Source organism: Labrus mixtus, chromosome 23 (assembly GCF_963584025.1).
Source record: "Labrus mixtus chromosome 23, fLabMix1.1, whole genome shotgun sequence".
In the NCBI taxonomy this organism is placed as follows: Eukaryota; Metazoa; Chordata; class Actinopteri; order Labriformes; family Labridae; genus Labrus; species Labrus mixtus.
Window position 1 is genome coordinate 11,186,925 of NC_083634.1, and position 19,996 is coordinate 11,206,920.

Below are 19,996 nucleotides of genomic sequence, written 5' to 3' on the forward strand. Positions count from 1 at the left end.
ACACTGCATCCCAGAGGACTTCAAAGCCCTGCTATAGTTTAAATAGTCACTACACATCATAAACTCCAATTAGAGGCAACATTTTATAAAGTCTTTTGTTAGAAAACCTAATAAGTCTTATTTTCCCTTTTTGATTTTTTGATTATTTTATTTTAATTTCACTTATTGTTTTTTTAATTTGTATTAATATAATTCAATACAAACTTTATTTTTAACCATAAAACATAGTGCTAACCTAAAAACTCTTACTTCCTAGAGCTTAAAAACAAATTCATCTTGAAAATACCCTTACTCACTTCCCAGGCCTGTGTTGAGCATGGGGGAGGGGGGGCACTGTGTAAGTGAAAGTGACAATTCATCAACTAAAAATATTAAGAAGTGGCACCTCTGAGTGAACTGCATAAAATAAGACACTTAGGGTCCAGAAAGAGACTTAACATGAGAAAGAAGAACTACAGAAGATTAAAAAAAAACCTATAAAGAGTGCTCATACACAAAAGGATGCAAAATGACTAAAAAGACACCAAACAACCCCATAAAAATATGATTCAACTACAAAGAGTAACAACAGCCTGTTCTGACTGATCTGACTGTTCTAAGATTTACAGGAAGCACAGCTCTGAACCAAACACAATGAACATCAATAATCATAATAGCAAACAGACGAGCAACAGAAGCTGAAAAACTACCAAAGATATGTTCAATGAATAGAAAGAAAAAAAGAACACAAAAGAGAGGCAACCACTAAAATGTGCTTTGTGTACTTTAGGAACAATTCCTCCTTTATATGTGGAGCATTTTAAATGCATCATTCTTAAGCTGAATCCAACCTGGTCCGGAGCATCTAAGTGAAATGCAATAAGCTAAGAAAACCGAGTGTGAGTCACGCTACCAACAGAGCAACACAGGCACTCTTCACTCTGAAGGTCGGGCACAGGAATACAGCGACCCAGCATCATCTATAAACAATGATCTGAGGCTTCTTCTCTTCCTTCCTGTGGACATAGCTTCTGTCTGTTTTCTCTCTCGGTGGCAGCAGTAGACCGAAATAGCCCTCTCAGAGCCACACCCTGAAGAGAGTCAAATCAAACATCATTATTTCCGGGGTAAATATTGTGAAGAGATCTCCTCTCACCGGGGGAAATGAGCACTCGTGGCACTCTTCCTGGTGTGCTCTGGTCAGCCTTAAATTAGGCCTCAATGCGGCAGAGCCAGCAGCTACTCCACCCAGCACACGAGAACGTACAGGGATGCAGAAATCACATCACATAAATGTATGGATACATCCAGATGTGCAGACACCCCACTGTTTGTGTTGATATATGCATGAAAGCTCAGCATGATGGAGTCTCTGCCCTCATCCCTGTGTTGTCTCTTCGTTTCACACAGAAATTACATTTTAGAGGTACACAGACATGATTGTATGCTGTAAGAATAATAGGTCACTGCAAGCATAAAGTTAGCATGACTGACTTGTAGCTTCTGCTAGCTTTCTTCCCTATTCTTTCTACCACAGAAAACTGCTGCAGTCAAAGGGAAAATACAGTTGTAGTGGTAAAGTTGGACTAGAATGCGTCATAGCCCATTATCGTCATTCATATCCTGCAAGTGCTGTACGACTAGTCGAACTGGCCCAAACTGCAGCAGATCATCAGACTGTGTTGAAGCAATGAGAGAATCAGACACTTGAGCTAGAGCTGATGCAAAACAGCAGTGTGATGCTGCAAAGCTGAGACAGTTCTCTGGGATTTGACAGAGATTATAAAACGTTGACAGGTTACCGTGACAACCATGTACTCTGGGAAATCTAAAAAGTGAAATAACTGCAAATATGAGTTATTGAATGATCATTTTGGAAATGTTGATAACAAAGTCCTATTAAGGAGTCCTGCTTTGGAAAACAAAACATGGTGACCCTACGTGTTTAAATGTGTTTCATAACTAGGCTTCATAATCCAATGATTAAGGAGGGATTCATAGCTTTTTTGCAAACAGTTAACAGCGTTATATTATAAAGAGCTTTAATCTGATTTCTTTGATTTTTTGTTAACACTTCCATGCTTGTTATTCTAATGGAGACAAGAAAAAAAGGAGTTCTTCAGGGATCTGTTCTGGGTCCTTTTCCATTTACCTTGCAAAAAATCATGTCACACTGAGGGAACAATGTGACTGTGTCATCAGTTAATAATGAAATACTTAAGGTATACATTTTTATATATACTATAAGTACTGTATATGTACAGCTATAGAGCCATTCTTTTCTTGAAGCTAGATCTTTTTCAAGAGTGGACAAATCAGAACCAACAGATCCAGATCAGACGTTACATGGTGCGTGCCATCCATCCCTGGGATATGAACTGATATTGTGTACAGAAGTGTATCAAATTTCACTCCTAAAAGTGAGTGTCTTGTTAACTAGAAACCAACTCTTGCTGTTCCTTCATGATAAAAAGTGTGAACAATAAACATGCCTTTTCTTATCAATCAATCAGTCTTAATTTGTATGGCTCATAACACAAATAATAGCTAATCAGACCGAATTGAATCTTTGAACGTTGTCGACCTTTTCACCACTGAGGAGTTGTCTTAAGCTTTAAGTCTTTCTATGCTCACCACAAAGTTCTTTTCAGGTTCATTATGTTTTAATGTATTTCTTTTGTGTTGTATCAGTAGGGTTAAGAACACTTTATTGAACACCACTGTCTCAATGTATAATAAACCTGGCAGCTGTGGATTATTGGACCAGCAGGGGCCTCAAGTGAACACTCCCAGCCTGGAGAAATAAACCCATTTCCCAAAAATACTTGCTGGAAAGCCTGGTTGCTTCAATGTTTGTTTGCCCATCACGACAAAACAAGTCTTAGCAGTAGCAATCCCTGGCAGAACTCTGTCCTCAAGAAGGGGGCTGCGGCCCTCAGTAGTTTCCTCTGAGCTGAAACTCCTCTTTGATTTCCAAAGTCAGCAGTCAGGGGCATGGATTTCCTCTCTGTTCTCTTCACACTATTGTCGGGAGATGTGAAAAAGAGAAAGAGGAGAGAGCGAGAGACTGGGGAAGAAGCTATGTAGTGTTGATTGCCGTCCTGTGCCAGCGGCTTGCCACAGCTGCTATTCTGGGGGCTTGTCTTTGCGTGGGGGGAGTGCGAGAGAGAGGAGAGATTTTGCCATGGTGCTGCAAAATGAGAAATGACACGGTTTCCCCAAACGTGGCGCCTCATCGGCCTGTTATGGATTAGTTAAGGCTGTTATTCTAATCTGCACCCCTTTTCTTCACTGGCTCATTATGGAGCTGAGGTGCCAAGGCCTCATAGGGAGAAAAACATGGAGCCTTGTTAAGAGTCGTTAGGGAAGATAGATGATGCCTTGTTGATGGAAGTCGGTGCCGATCTGACAGGGCTGGAAGAAGCCAAGCTCCATCCATTTGTGATGTAAGAACTTAAATCCAATCACCGAACATGTTTGACCGTGGACGGTGAAATAAGCAGCAGAACAAGGTTTTTAAACAGCCTAACGTCTTTGATGTCTGAGAAACTGAAATATGATGCAAAAGTGAAGCATTCAATATTGTACACTGCACCATGGCAGCTCTCTCTGTAGTGAGGATAGAGGGACATTTCTGAGTGGAGCTTTGAACTTTACGTTGAATTAAGTTCAAGCGAGCCAAAAATGCTACTTAAAAGTCAATTTCACTGTTTTCAACTTTGCAATTGACACATTTGAATTTGTGTTCTGATCACCACTTATCCTCTTCCACCGACAGGCGCAACATGTCTAACCCCTCGTAACCACTCATTAAAACGAGCCGTGTTTAATGGAAAAATCTCGCACAAAGGATAGGTACTTGTGGCTTTACCTGTGAATTATCCATGACACCGGGTCATTGAAGGGATCATATACAAGTCACATAAAGGACCGCTATTCATCCACTCTACCCCAATCAGCTCAAAGGCCTTTTCATTTCAAATGCTCTTGAGCGTTTCATCACCGAATGAAAGACAATGTTCTGCAGAGGACAAATAGTGTGAACAGAGCGCATTGTAAATCAGTGGAAAGGGAGATGGATGACACCAACACATTTTAACCTGCAGGGTCAAAGTGGAGCTGCTTCTCTAATTTACCTTTTCTTCACTATAACACAATTTGGGGTTTAGTTATATACACACTGAGGGGTAGATGAAACGACTTATCAACTAATCAGCCCATCAAATAAAAACCATTGGAAGCTAAAGTCATTATGAGAAACTAATGTTCAATTACAATCATCTTAATATTGTTTCTGTATTGTTATATTATGGTTGGAAGGGTATTGTGTTTACTGTGTTTTGTGAATGACCCTGTTCATAAATAATTCAATGTTTAAGCCAACACCAGTTTGGTTTATTTGTATTTTCAATGTTTAAGCCAACACCAGTTTGGTTTATTTGTATTGTCAATGTTTGAGCTAACACCAGTTTGGTTCATTTGTATTTTCAATGTTTAAGCCAACACCAGTTTGGTTTATTTCTTTTCAATTAATGCAAAGTTATCTCACCTCTACCAGGAATTTGTGACAATGCAAAATGCTGGTGTTCCAATGTTTGCAGATTTACCGCTTTTGTGCTCAAAAGTAACATCATGTCATTGACAAACTCCTTTTGTCCCATTTATCAGTGTGTGAATACAGAGCTCTCAACATACACAATAGCAGGGAACCAGCAGATGAAAAAGGCCTTTGTGCCTCACTTATACTGTGGAATGTGAAGAGGAGGGTAGGTGCAAATTATAAATGAGCATAATAGAAAATCTGGTGGGCCATAAATCACATCAGCAGACAGAGCATATGCAAATATGTTTATGTGTGCCTGCTGACATCAGCAGCTCTGGACAAAATGTACAGCATGTTTTATTTATCTCCTGTCCCATTACATACCATGTGTTAGGCTTTACAAGTGCAACGGGGAGGTTATGATGTGGGAGTAGAAAATGGGTGGCATGATAATGAAGAGGACCATCTGTGTGACCCTTTCTTCATCTACACACAGATGGAAATGTGAGGTTGGGCAAAGAGAGACTGTGTTGAGGACACACTGTGTGAGCTCACGATACCTAGCATATAATAGGGCTGGGAATCGTTGGGTTTCACACAATTCGATTCGATTTTCGATTCTTGGGGTCACGATTCGATTGAGAATCTATTTTTGATTTTACGGCTCTGTAGAAGGAAGAATGTGTGCTTACGTCGTTTCATGAGAAAGTCACAATACCAACTTCTGGTCTGGCCTGTATACTACCATGTGCTCCGTCGTTATTCTGTGGAGCCGTCTGCAGGGCGGGTGTTACCAAAACGTCGTCTGAACACAAAACCTTTTATAAACCAACCCCCAAAAACAACTCCGTTTTCAGAGGATCTTTCTTGTGTTAGTGAGGCCTAAAGCTACGGCACAACAAGGTTAAAGGGTAGAGAGGGTAAAGGTCTTTAAAATTGGCAACCAAAATGCAAACAGGTGCAAGACATCTTCATCAGAGTGGCACAGACAGCATCAAGTGTATCATAGGAAAAATTAAACTTACAAAAGTGTAAAAATTTAACTTGAACAAATGGTTACATTCGAACTTTCAATTATTGATCAAGATGTTTCTGCCTGTTGAAAGAACGCTTGTCCTTGCCACTGTTACGTAGCTGTTGAAAAGTGGTAGATTTTTATTGGCTCTGTAAATAATATAACCGAGTCAGTCTAGAGCTGCTCTTTTTGTTAAGTGTCTTGAGAAAACATTAGTTATCAGTTCGGGCTAATCAAATAAAGATTGATTGGTTGGTTGGTTGATTGACATGTTCTGTGGGGAACCACTGCGTCACACAGACCAGATAATGAAACACCAATGGGTCCCCTTTGGTTATGTTTAACCTTGCAGTATCCATCACACAATTTGTAGTCTAGGCCTTTCAGCAAGCAGTCGAACGTCACTCTGCATAATATGGTCCTCTTCAAAGTTAAAGGCTCTTTTCTGTCACTTAGACTTTTACTCTTTTGATCAGAATGACTGCTGGTCCAAAGCTTCTGAAAAGGAGTCAAAGTGATTTTCAACCCGCAGTCAAAACTCTGATGATTCATAACTCTATCAGAAACCCACTGACGCTTTCTTTACGCCAAATAACTGAGAAGGATGTGACATCAACTTACACCAGCTCATCTGTGGTGGGCATGAGGCCTAATCCTGTTTTTAGCAGCAGCATGTAATCTCAACATATAGCGAGTGGATGTCCAATCACAAGACTTGTCTGCCATGATAAGACCAGTTTGAGCTGGGGGAAGAGCCTTAAACATAGCCAGATAAGAAGAACCAAACATGCCGTCACTCAGCCAAAGCTCCTCACATCAATATCTGTTTCCAGTAAAGCACAAATAACCAGAGAGCTGCCATGCAAACCATAACACTGACATACGGGATGCTTTCAAACTGCAAAAACGACTCCTTTCATAGTGAAAACTGCTGTCAGGAAAGATTACTTCTGGTCTAACATGCAGGCTAATGGAACAGTAAATATCGGAGAGACTCTGAAAGCTTTTTATGCAGCGCACAGATTAGCTTCCTTATCTTGTGCCAGCCAAACACAGAGCAAAAATGACTACATGATTGAGCTTGCCATAAATATTGTTTTCATTAAACTGAGCCATGGGCTTGATTTTTTTTTTTTTTTTAAACCCTAACAGTGCACACTTTAAAGCTTTCTTTACAAAAAGGCACTGTGGTTTCTTTAGCCGCTACCATCTGCGTCCTTCCAATGCCCCACAAAATGACAGTCGGGCAGTGCGAGGTGGCTGCGCAGTGGGGAAGCGTACTTCAAAGCAGGCCATTTCATCTTCAGCGAGGCTGTCTGCCTCAAGTGGAGCATGAGATAAAAAAAAAAAAAGGGAAAAAAAAAATCAATACTCTATATCAGGATTCTTCCTTCAAGCCTTGTGCTGCTCTTTGTGATGGCACATCCAAGCCAGCACCTGAACTCTGCCCCGATTATCAGTTGTGATAACCTCAAGAAAACAGATGGCATTTTTCAGAGGCTTGACAACAGGATATTTAAATTCCTGTGCATTTATTTTTCCTTGTCAAAATCATAGCTTTCATTGTTGAATCATAGCTCAGATTAGCTTTTGTCCTTTTTATTTCAGAGCATGAATCAACTGCAGCAACAGAACAGGCTTTCACACAAACTTTGTGACGTCCCAAAAGGAATATACAAATAAAGATTCGTTGTTTTTTTTATATTGACATGTATGGTTGGTTGCAGTGTAAGATAATGAAAAAGGTTGAATAAATAAATCTGCCTATCAGCATCTCTACAGCTCATCACTGACATTTGTATGTCTTTAGTCTGACTTCAATTATTTAAAGAGCAGTTTACTGTAAAAAGAGAGGAGAGTGTTTATTGCTTAAACTTCAAAAAGCAAGGTAAAAAAAAAAGGTTTGAGGAAATTAATTGCTGTTTTTGCATATTGAACTGGAAAAAGCATCATATTTGAGAACAGGAAAACAGGAATGATGGGATCCAATCACAAAGCTTCATTGCCCTTCAACTTATTTATTGATGTACTGAACATGGAAAAAATCCAAAGTATCCAAACACAAAGTAAAGAACATGTACATCCTTTTAAATACTCAAAAGATATTCTATTCCAAAAAGGCTGTGAACTGAGTCAGACTATACAACTTCAAATAAATAATCATTCTCATATTAAGAATTGAGATAAGAGGGGTGGGAGGGAACATTTTTTTCATGCCGGACCGTCAGCACAATTTGTCAAGACCAAATAATGGTGTAGAAGTTAAGAAAGGAAAAAAGTTAGTTTCTAACAATAACTGGTCCGGCATGAGAAATGTTGCCTCAACCCCACAGCAGCAAGTATCACAACTCATCTAGACTTAAATGTAACTTTTACATGTAACACAAAGAAGGAATAGATAAACAAGAAAACGCAGTCGCAAAGAGAATTATAGAATGCATAGCACACTGCTCATTTAAGGGGAAGCATGACGAGTAATTGGTTTGAATGCCAAGCAGGATGCAGGTGCAGTATTCAGTGCATCTGAGGCTCAGGCAGCCTCCGTTTGTTTTTTCGAGATGACAGATGTTGTTCGACAAACTCTCGCAACAAAAGTTTGCTAAATGGAACTGCTTCGCTGACCTTCCCCCAAAGTGAATAAAGCAATATACACCTTTTTACCATTTTAAAGACAGGTTATATGCATTACGTATATATATGAGTATGAAAGAAAACAAACTAATCAAATAGTTCAAAACTGTGGTTTATATCCATTCTTTACCACATAAATATATATCTATAATGTTTATATATAAAAAACAAAAACATATGTCTATAGTTTCTTAATACCTTTTTTTTTTTTTTTTACGAAGCAAGACTATCTACAGACCAAACAACCAACAAATCTGATGCACTGTAATGCTAGTCCATGGGACGACAAATCAAGTCATTTAACAGAAGGAAAACTTAAAAAAGGTATATATCCAAATAAAAGTACCTTACATACTCCATAAAAGTAAAAAGAAAACGATATCTATAATATCACACTTTCCGATGAAGTCCAAACTAGAACCAAAAGGAGTCTGGCAAATACTCAACATAAAAAAGGACTTATTTACATAGCTCAAAGCTCAGGAGTAATCCGTTCTATCCTTCCCACTAGTTTTTCTTAAGCTGCTGCCTACATTGGCTTGTCCACAATCTTCCATACAAACTATGTAAAAACCCTTATTGGTCAATATTAAGACAAAATCAGTCTAATGTTAGATCGTAGGTACACCACAAACATCATGAGATCCGTCTGAAGGGAATCATTTAGGAAGAACTGATTTTCGGTCCCCCCGTTTCCCTTAAAGATTTCTCCATGTTAGAATTTTGCATGCACTTTTAGCGAACAAACCTTGGTATTTTTGTTCGTTTCCAAATCTAATCGGAAAGCGAGTTGCTAGTCTGAACAACCAGGACCACGGGGGGACCCACAAGATGATTTTACAAATGAAACCAGCACTGCCATTGATTCTAGAATCTAAAGATAATACAAAGATCTCAAAAGGTATCTTTTACATCATAAATCTTCCCAGAAATTTCAACCACTGCAAACTTTCCTGTAAAGTTCAAAAGCTCACAAGGTGTCATATGAAGATATTTCTCAAAGTATCCAAGTCAAAATATTTTGTTCCAGGTCCAGTAAAAAGTTTCTCCAAATTTTTCTTTTTATAAAAATAGATGCTTTTTAAACCCACATCAAAGAGGTTCTTAGCTCTTTGGCAAGGTACTGCTTTAAGAATTTTTTTTTTTGTCTTTTATCCATTAAGTTTACAATAAGCAACATTATGCAGCCAACCAATAACCAACTTATATTACAATGAACGGAATACTTACAAAATCAACTAAACTGCAAAGAGTATAAAGTAAGTACTTGCTAACCACTCAAGCCATAACGCACCTAAGGCAAAACTCAGGACACAGAGAAATACAAAGGAAATCACTACACAAAACCTTACAAGACTTACTGTTTCAAAGCAGATGTGCAACAAAATGACAAAACCTATAGTAACGTTTTAGACGGTCCATCTGTAAAGACAGCAAGAGAATTCAACATCACAGGCATTCACACCTGCAGGATTTTTTTTCTTGTTTTAAAGTATATTGAGAAGATTCAAAGCGTAGCAATGAAAGGAAAAAAAAAAGAAAATCACATTGTTGGACGCCCAATATTGTTTTTCTTCGTAACACTGATTTACAAAGCTGTTTATACTAATGTAGAAAGATACGGTCAATGCGCTTCCATTTTCTGTTTCAGTTTTCTGCTGAGTTTTCTAGAAACAATCTCAGGAGGAATTAGGCTTTGTGTGTTTTGTTGGTTTTGAACGAGACTTGCAGCACTCTGTCTCCGAGGCGGTATCCATTCAAGCTTGCTATGGCCACGGCCGCTTCGTCGTAGTTAGTCATGGTGACAAAACCAAATCCTTTGCACTTGTTTGTGTTGAAGTCGCGGATAACCTTGACGTTTGTGACGGCACCAAATGGCCCAAACATCTGCCAGAGGATGCTTTCATCCGCGTCTGGAGCCAGGTTGTAGACGAAGATGCACCAGCCGGTGCCTGCGTGCCCCGGGATGTTGATGCCAGCCAGGCTGGTCACTCCGTCAATGGCCATGGGTGAGAACCTGCTGTAAAGAACAGACATAACAAGGTTCAAGACCACAGCCATAGTGAACAGCATGAGATCGTGCAAACAAGCCTAACGGTATCTGACAAGTCTACAGAGTGTTTATCATTCTTACACTAAGAGGTAACACCCTACTCTCGACCCTTCTATTCAGATCACTCTGTCAGAGATCATTAGGTCAGATATTCTTCTGTAAGTAAACACTTTCTTCAGCAAGTGATGAGTTATGACGTCAGCCTTGTCAAACAGAGGAATGCGGAACGGTCATTGTTCTGAATAGTACACATCTACCATCAGACCTAGAAATAAAACATCCGTCCTCGACACTTCTGATGATAGGCCTACAAAGACCCGATCCAAAAACCATTTACTCCAGAACAAAAAGTGCCAAATTATAATAAGTAGCTCATTCAAGTTGAAAATTGTGCCAAGCCTGAAATAAAAGCCACACAGAAGACCTGGCTTTTGGTGAATGTGGTTTTGCAGTTTGATGAAACAAAATTCAAAGTGCATGGAAAGCCTATGAATTATTGCAGCAGGTGTCACATAAGATTAGCTGCTCCAGTTGGCCTCTCAGGGAACATCCACCATGACAGGTGTGCGCCCAGCATCAAGGACACGCAGAGAGATTTGGCAACCAAGACGTCAGCCGACGGGCCGGGCAGAAGAGAAAATCACAAGTCTATTGTCGCCCGTGATGGGCCTTTGAGCTTTCAGGGGATTGGACTTCAATCGTAGTCCAGGAAGGCATTCTTATAAAACTCAACTTAGACAAACTGGTATCCTGGCGAATCCTGAAAGCTGTCTGATGCAACAAAGTTTAAAACAGGACAGGGCTGTCCATAATAGATCAAGGTGAGAGCGTGGCGCTCAAAAATACAAGTATGCAATTTTGTGCAATAGCAAGTAAGAGATTGAAGAATTCTGTCCTTTGTTATGTAGACAAGCAGTGGAGACAATGCTTTAATCTAGACATGTTGTGACATTATGCTGAGATTAAAGGAATTCAAAACATCACCGTCACTAACCTGGTTATAGACAGAGACATATCAAACTTCATGACTGATTATATGAAGCAGGTGACTCAACCTGCTGGTATTTAACTAAAACATGAGGAATTGAAGTTTATAATCCTAAAGGCCTAGAAACAGGTGCATGACGGGTACAGTGAGCTCACTCCGTGTGTAAACGGTGTTAGCAGGCTGACTGAATATGTCCCTCAGATTGCATCCTTACATCATGGTGGCTCGATTTCTTACTGCTCCCTTATTTTATTTAGAGGGTTTCAGGTTTGTTGTGAATAAAATATTTGATTTAAAATAAAAACAAATGCTGTCGCTGTGTTGTAGTTTGCTTTTTTTGAGTTCATGTGATGTCTACAGGGTTGACTAGTGCTCCTTGGCTTTCATCAGCTTCCTACTTAAGGCTCTCATTTGTTCATTTTCTATGTTGAGTGTATAAATGAGTTCATGTCAAAAAGTTTAAATTGTATATGCTATATTTTCTTTATAATGGATAGAGATACACATTAATTCTTGGTAGCTGTGTATTGATGCTACACCAAAAAAAACACTGGTCTATGCTGCAGTGATTTTTTTTGCCCCCACCCATTCCAAGAACTCCACCACCTTCAGCTTTGATTTATTGAGGCAGAGCAAAAGAGACCGTGTGTGGTCTTTAGTGACGCCGTTCATTGGTTGGATCTCGAGGCATGTGTTACACAAGTCTACCTTTCTTTATCGTGCACACCAGCTAAATATTTGCATCATCACTTGCTGTTGAAACAAACACCCTGAGACTGGATTATGGCTGTACATTTGTTGGAACAGGGAAGTACTAATGCAAGCAAACAAAGCTTTTTTTCTTTGAATTAAATCAAGGCTACCTTATGCAGTGTTAGCTACCTACGCATGTTGCCAAGGGCTCAAGCAGGGAAATATTAACATAAGGGAAAAAAATATATCCCATCAGTTCCCTCGTGTTAGGTGTGAATTTCCCTCAGGATCAATTAAAGCACTAAATCAATTTACCTTTTGACTCCATAGGCCATGTTCAGCAGATTGTCCAACCTAAGAAACACAAACAGCACAACATACAAACATGAGTGTCTTTTTAAAAAAAAAGCGTTTTATGAGGCTGATGATGCTTCTCGACAGGATGACAGAGATGAGTAATTCCGTTCCGGTGATTCCCCAGACTCTGTCCTTATTAACTTTCAGGATGAACTTGTTTCTCAGTATTCACCTACACAAACAGCCTTCAGTCTTTCTATGAACTGTCAGCCTCCTGTTGGCTCATCTGGAAACATTGTAGCCTCATGTCCACAGATTCATTTCCACAATTTAAACAAAAATTGGACTCAATTGCCCTGAAAAAGACAAAACTATTAGATTTTTTCCTCCTTTAACCACCAGAGTATTGCTCATCTCATTTGACAAAATCTGCTTAAAAGTGTGTCATCGGCCTAAAGCTGCAACAGGAGGAACACAGCAAAGTTGAAAATGTGAAAATGAGGATGAATTATTCTGTCCAGAGTATTGATGAGCTCCAACACAGAATATTTTCATGAGACTGCTGAGAGACTATTTAAATGCTAATTTTCAAAACGCCTCAGACATCAACAGCCATATCAACTAGGCTCAGCTCTAATCAGATTTTCTTTTTTTTGGTGTGCCCCTTTTACCTGAAGCGTTGTGCCTGCTGTGCGAGGGGTCCTGGGTACCTTCGATTGGGTGACTGATACAGCTGGGACAGCAGGGCCTGGCTGGTCTTCTGGCTCGGGTTGTTTGCAAACTTGACTGTGATTGGTTCGGTGGCACCAGGTGGCTTCTGACAATTCAGACCTTTGATGGCCTCCTCAGCCTCAACCCGACGGTCAAAACGAATAAAACCGACCCCTCTGGAGACACCTGTGGAGAGTTCATTGAAATACTATCAGTTAAATGTCTTTAAAAGTCATAAAAACATTCAGGGATAACCTGCAGCATGAACGTCCCGCACCATCATGTAACAGGGTATATTCACTTTATTGTTCTTTGTTTTCAAACCAAAACCATGTGAAAATTTGGAGCATCTCAAATTGTACCCTTGCATCCTCACAGAAGTGAATTAAAAGTGTTAAAAAAAGCTAAAATCTCAGTGGTACAACGATGGCAGAGTTTGTTCATGCTGACATAAAACTTCATGTTTAAAATAGCAACATCTGAGGTGTTCAATCATTATATAAAAGGGAGATATGCATTCTGCACATATCACCATCAATAATCCACAGTATAGGCCAATTGACTTGTTTTTCAAGAATGATCAACAAGGACATCATCAAATGATGCAAAGACTGAAACACCTAGAAGAGGCAGAAGAACAAACACCAACACTAAAAGTTAATAAGACCAGGAAATATCCAAAGCACATGGGACATGTGCAGCGAGAGAAAGAGGGAGGAGTAAAGGTGAGTTTGTTTTGACCAGGCACCAGCAGCTATAACAATCATGGGACAGTGGTGGACAGCAGGGAACAACAAAGACCAAGAGTGCAGACTGTGACAAGGAAAATGTCCCAGAACGGCAGAAAGAGGAGCACCAGAAATAAATCTTTCCTAACAAATAACTTTAGCTCAAACTTTACAGGCAGCTGGATAGTAGCATTACATCTACTGCTGCTAATAATTCCCCTTTGAGGAGATGATTACTCAATGGCTAACATTAACAATTGAACACTATCTAGCTATTTAAGGTCAAGAAAAATGTTGAATAGTGAACAGATATTAAAAGTTTGTTTCCACATTATTCCTTTGACTCATTTACCTCTGACTGCCCTCTTGGCACATCCATGCATGTCTTTTGGCTCTTGGTCTTGTTTCTCTTCCTGCTGTCAATCAGCCTTGAGCATCAGTATCTTGACCAAGTCAAACAGTGGTCTGTCACTCTCACACCCCAGGTAGGTTATAATACTACTGTTTTTTTTATTGATGATTTAGTGTTTTGAATGTATTCTGGTATTTATAACATTTCTATAATACTCCACGTGTTTCTTTGGAGTCAATGCTAGTTTGTCAGTTTAAACAGGTTGCAAAACTCAAAGTGAATTCTCCTGAAACAAATGGTTAATGTGTGAATAATTCAGACAACCATTCCCATTGTGCATGCCTGAAGGAATATTTGGTGTTTCCGCAGCACAGGACTATTGGGAAACGTCGGTGAAGGATTCTGTTGATCAGGGTTTCATGAGAGTTCTGCTCTACATGACAGGTGAGAAATGGAGAATATAACGGCTGTAAGTGCATTTCATTTCCTGCCTGAAACAGGTATTGCATGTACACCACGGGATGGAAATAGAAAGGGGGTGAAAGCAGGAGGTGGTAAGTACGGGCAGAAAGAGACTGGACTGGAAAAGCATGGAGTCCTCTTGCTTTGAACCCACTTCGTATCTATGCATATGACACTTGGTGGAAAATCACTTTTTTGGGGACATTTGCCACCACACTCCTGATGTGTTTTGAAATCCTAACCGTGTTGTTGGGAGTCAGTTTGGGAAACAGGGGAAGAAAGAACTATGGACAGACGTCATGTCCTACTCACCAGTCACCTGGTCCACCAGAATGCGTGAGGTAATGATGCGTCCATACTGAGAGAAGAGCTGCTCCAGTTCTTTCTGAGTCATGGTTTTTGGCAAGCCACTGACGTACAAATTTGCATCTCTGATGGAGGCGGAGCTTGGACGCGCATAGGAAACCTACAGACGGAGACATGGCCATCAGTACATATATCTTTTAGCTGCATTAATACACTCAGACATTTCTGAGTCAAGAATAAGCTTCTTGTTGCCCTTTGTTGCATTTGTTCAAACTAATAGAAGAGGGGAGACGAGCAGATTCTGTGATCCATTTAGTTCAAATCTTTTTGGCATGCTTTAAATTTGTTACAATATGTTGGTATTTGTCTCTTTTCCTAAACTAGCTCTTGCCATTTAGTTTTTTTTTACCAATGTTTGCTGAAACAAGCCTGTTCTATGACAACTCTACAAAAAAGGTGTGTTCTGACTAAATCAGGCAAATATTTATGAATAAAAATATAATTCTAACAGACTGAATATCTTCAGTTTTTGGACCGCACACACAGCCACACACAGTTTGTCTAAGTTTACAGCAGGTCACTGAATGTTACTAATGTGAAGCTGCTGACTGTTGTCACACGCAGCCACCAGCTGTTACCTACATGAGGGTGAGAGTTAACGGAGAAAAGACGAAGCAGCGTTTAAAAACATTAAAGCTTTACGAAAGTCTGATAAAGGTATATTTTAAAATACTGTAATGTCTTCTTTGTAAAGCAGGTCTATATGACACTACTTAAGCACTGCCTTCCTTCATTGAGACTCTGCACAGGGACTTAGCAGTGGTATTTATTAAAGGCTACACCATGTTTGTATATTTTCCATATATCAGCAGATTACGTGGGGCCAGGTTGATCTGAACTGGTCACGGATCATGTGTTTCACCACTATGCAGCACAACCTGAGACTATAATCATGCCTGCTCTTTTTAAAATTGAATAAAAAAAACAAAAAAAAACAAAACAAACACTTGCTTAAAGAAATAAACTGATTGTGCTTCCTGTTCTGTCAGAACACACCTGCGAGGACACGTGTCAAAGAGTCGGTGTTGATAACAGTGTTTCCCCTAGGTTTGAGCTCTGGGGGGGGGGGGGGGGGGGGGGGGGGGGCAGAGGGTGGGGTCCTGCGAGTTGCTCCTGCAACTCCCGTTTCTGAGCGTACCTGAATGCATCTCTCATTGTCTGAGCACCCCTGAATGCAGCATGCTAACAGCGCATCCCCTGAGGAACGGCAGAGAGAGAGACATGCCCAGAAAAGTCCAAAGTCAACTAAGCCGACTACTTTATTTTCTGATGCTTCTTACGGACTTTTTATTATTGCGTGTGCGTCCGTCAGACACAACCACACACACCCAGGCCTCCGCTGGTGAGAGTGTACGCGCAAGTCTCTGTGTGTGCGAACGTGTCTGTGTGTGTGTGTGTGTGTGCATTGGGGCGAAACTCCGCCGTGCACGACACAGAGAAGAATTGTAAATGCGCGACCATGTAGAGACAGAAATGACATGCCGTCATGTAAATAAGATAAATAACAGAAGGCTATTAGTTTGTTTGTAATAAAAGGATGAGGTTCTATAGGAAAGGTATCCTTATGACTTCTGTTGTGATCTGGCGCTATATAGAAAATAAAATGAACTTGACCATCAAGGGGGGTGGGGGGTGATGTCTAATATAATGGTAGGGGAAACACTGCATAAGATTTGTGGAGCAATAACAGGAAGCAGAAATCACATATTTAGATTTGGTTCTTACTTTTACCCTCACAAAATGACTCTCTTCAAACTCTATTCAACCGTTTGTCATCATTAGTTTTTATTATTAGTAGTCATACGATGATGGCGTGATGTAGTTCTATCATTTGTCTTGTCCACACCCTGTTTGTCCTCCTGGACAGTGACGAATCAGTCTTGTAGAGAAAGTTAACTGTCACATTTCCAACTGAGATGATGGACAGAAAATGCACCAGAGATGGATGCAGCATTGGGCCCAGCTAGACAGCTCTCATTTAAAAATAAATGCATCATTTCCTGATATGGCTACAGACACCAGAAGAATGTATCCACCTCTTAAAACTAATCTCATTCGATGTCTAAAGTGAGAAGATGTGCAGAGCCCCAAGCATGGGGCCAGAGAAATATGCAGCATAAATCAACATTTGTCCATAAACACAGCCAGGTAATAGAAAACAGAGAAAGACTAGAGAGTCATCTACCAGGTCCTCTAGATCAATACATCATTACACCCCTGAGTAGTCATAAAGTCATTTTTCCCCAGTGCACCGTCCCATTTTTAGTCATGTAGACATTTAGACAATAAAATGCAGAAGGAACCGCTGCAGCTGATGGTTGTGTGGAAGATTAATACAGAGATTCAAAGAGAAGGAGAAATGAGTCCCCTGGATCCCGTGATTCCCTGTCTGCTGTCTCTACAGTCAATTACCTGAATAGCACCACCACTGTATTTAATTACAGTCTTAAATTGTCCTATAGCAAGTCCCTCTCTGCAGTCTTATGCAATGTGTTGTATGAAAAGGATTTACTCACTTTAATTAAACCTTCAAAAAAGGATTCCTTTATGTGCTCTCACATCGATAAGAGCTCCACACGGTCACCCCACCTTTCTCACTCTCGCCCTGCTCCTGCCCTGAAGGGAAGGCTGACAAAGCGAACGTGATAGCTAAAGCTCCCTGCCCTCGGCCAGGCTACTCCCTTGCTTCTCCTCATCCCTGCCCTCCCTCTCTCCCTCCTAGTCTCACCTTCACACTTCATTTGATGCTAATATTTGCAAAGTATATTCCTCCACCTCGCTGGGTTTATTTGCACTTCTGACAGAGAGGCTAGAGGATTTTGTATGTGTGATGTATAAAGATGTTGCCACGTTCTACTTTCAGAGGTATGAACTGAGAATGAGGTGAGGAGAAAAAGATGTGTTCTGTTTGATTCATGAGAATGAAGAGGTACGGCTGATAACACGGCTCATCTTCGGCTGTAATGTTCAAATGTTAAATACTGAAATTATCGCGCATGCAGCTCATATTTTGGTGCTATTCAAACAGGGATTTTCTATCACTAGATGTGTTTTTGCTCACAGACATTTTCATTTAAACCCTTCTGCAGATTTGTGAAGGAATCTGGCTGTCTCCTTGTAAGACCACTGCAAAAACATCACATCTAATAATCCGTCTCCACCATCCTCATATCCTGCAGTACTAGACGAAGCAAATGAGGTTTTCCAGCAGCACATTGAGCGCTACATTGCCTGATGAATGCTAATGGCAGCCACCTCCCTGTAAAGACATCCAGCAGTGCTACAGCACATGCAACCATAGAAACAGTTCTGCTCTACTTGAGGCCCAGGCAGAGCCGCATGTGCCCAGATTAACAATAGGCTCCCTTTCCACCCCACATTTCTCCTGCCTCATTATGCCTCGACTCCAGCCCTGAGAGCCGGTCTTGAAAGGCATGTGTTGGATTTCTGCTACTGGTCATGAATGGTAACTGATTTCAGTGAGTGGAATATGACTGCCTGATTAGGGTGCTCTCTGGAGATAAAAATCAACATGTCCATTGCCCGCCAGCAGATTTATAGAAAACATGCATCATATCTTGCCTTGATGGTTTTGGTCTGAAGTCTCAAGCCATTTAAGGTGTTGATGGCTTTTTCTGCATCCTTCGGGTCAACGTAATTGACAAATCCATAGCCCAGGCTCTGCCCTGCAATCACAAGAACAGAATATAAAAAAGGTGAAGGATAAATACAAAATACAGACAATGTTAAGAGCCGAACATCACTGCTTTTTAATGCTGTGAAATGGACATGTTAAATTCCTTCAGATGAGGGGATGGATGCAGACTGATATAACTTGAGGTTGTCTGAAATGGTGCTGGGGTTTTATCAACAGGCTTTCCTCCTGCTCGGGAATTTTGAGATAGTAATAAGAATCTGATTAGATAAATCAAAATTGTTTTATCACCATTCATTTTGATATTTGACTAAATTAATAGTCTGAATTTGGGACAAACTGTCCTAATAAATAACACCAATCCTTTCTTGTACTTTCTGTAGAGAAAGTTAAATTCATTAGACTTTACATAGATGGAAAGATAGATAGCGCACATCCGTTTTAGATTCTGTGTTGATTCTTAAAAATATTTACATATGTTTCTAAAGTAAAGAAATGTGTCACTCCAATGGTGAACAGACACCTTTAGCTTTACTCAAAAAATAAAGCCCCTATAGATCCAGATGACAATGCTGGACAAATGATCTTTATATCTTATTTGGAAAAGGTACACAGAAGTCTTAAGCCCATGTTCAACAAATATGTATTAGTCAAACAACGTAGAGTAGAAGCTCAAGATGACTTGAAGTCAAACCTCTTCCATTAAAAATAGATACTCTTTATTGTCATTGTATAAAAGAGGACAACACAACTTTGTTAGCAGCAATCCTGTACAGCAGTGTTAAAAAGGAAATTCTAAAATAAATACATAAACGACAGCTGATTGCTCTGCTTTCACAGCAGCTCATCTCTGACACAGTGCAGTAGCCGGAGCTCAATGTGTTCCCCTCCCTCCACAGTTTATCTCTAAAATGTACAATAGATTGACACCCACTCTTTATGTGCACAGAGGCAATTCAATTTCCTCCACCCACACTGCTGGGTCCCTCTGCAATTCCACTGCCGGTCAAGTTCACCAGCTCGAGCTGCTTCAGCATATTAAAAGTCCACATAAACAACTTGGTTTTAAGACTTTATGTGATTAAAGGTTCAAAGAAATGATTGAGGATGCATGGGTTTAACTAATGGAGAATCTACAAGGTGTGCACTTGTCCATCACATCAGTCAGACATCTGAATCAAACACGCTAAACTCTTCTTGCTAGATACATTAGCTTTACATGCTGCACGGTGTTAAGACTTTGTAAACATAAATCTGTCACTTTTTAAAAAGTATGTCATATAAAATAATTTCTGTATCATGAGGAAAATTTAAACAGACAGCTGAGTGTGAAATATTGCTTGCAGCATTGACACCCTATATGGAGCGATACGGCTGTGATCTGTCTTACCACCATGAAGAACTGCTCTCATGGGTTGTTCCGTTGTGATCAAATAAGGTTCATAAACTTAATTTCACCTTGCATCTCTGGGACTGATATAGCCAGGAGAAACATGCTGTGCTTTGAAATGAGCTGGTGAAAT

At 40.1% G+C, this 19,996-nt stretch overlaps 1 protein-coding gene across 4 annotated transcripts in view; it reads right to left on the minus strand.

Moving 5' to 3' along the window:
- Window positions 1-7,535: 7,535 nt before the first annotated feature.
- elavl2 (ELAV like neuron-specific RNA binding protein 2) overlaps window positions 7,536-19,996 on the minus strand; it is a 31,870-nt gene continuing 19,409 nt past the window's right edge. For 3 of the 4 annotated variants that reach the window (XM_061031054.1, XM_061031052.1, XM_061031053.1), the window contains exons 4-8: window positions 18,401-18,504; window positions 14,765-14,918; window positions 12,871-13,096; window positions 12,218-12,256; window positions 7,536-10,188 (exon numbers count right to left, since the gene is read on the minus strand). In XM_061031054.1, the coding sequence (XP_060887037.1) occupies window positions 9,858-10,188; window positions 12,218-12,256; window positions 12,871-13,096; window positions 14,765-14,918; window positions 18,401-18,504 (854 nt within the window). In that variant the 3' untranslated portion in view covers window positions 7,536-9,857. The remainder of the gene's footprint in view (window positions 10,189-12,217; window positions 12,257-12,870; window positions 13,097-14,764; window positions 14,919-18,400; window positions 18,505-19,996) is intronic. The other variant, XM_061031055.1, reaches the window with a different exon arrangement.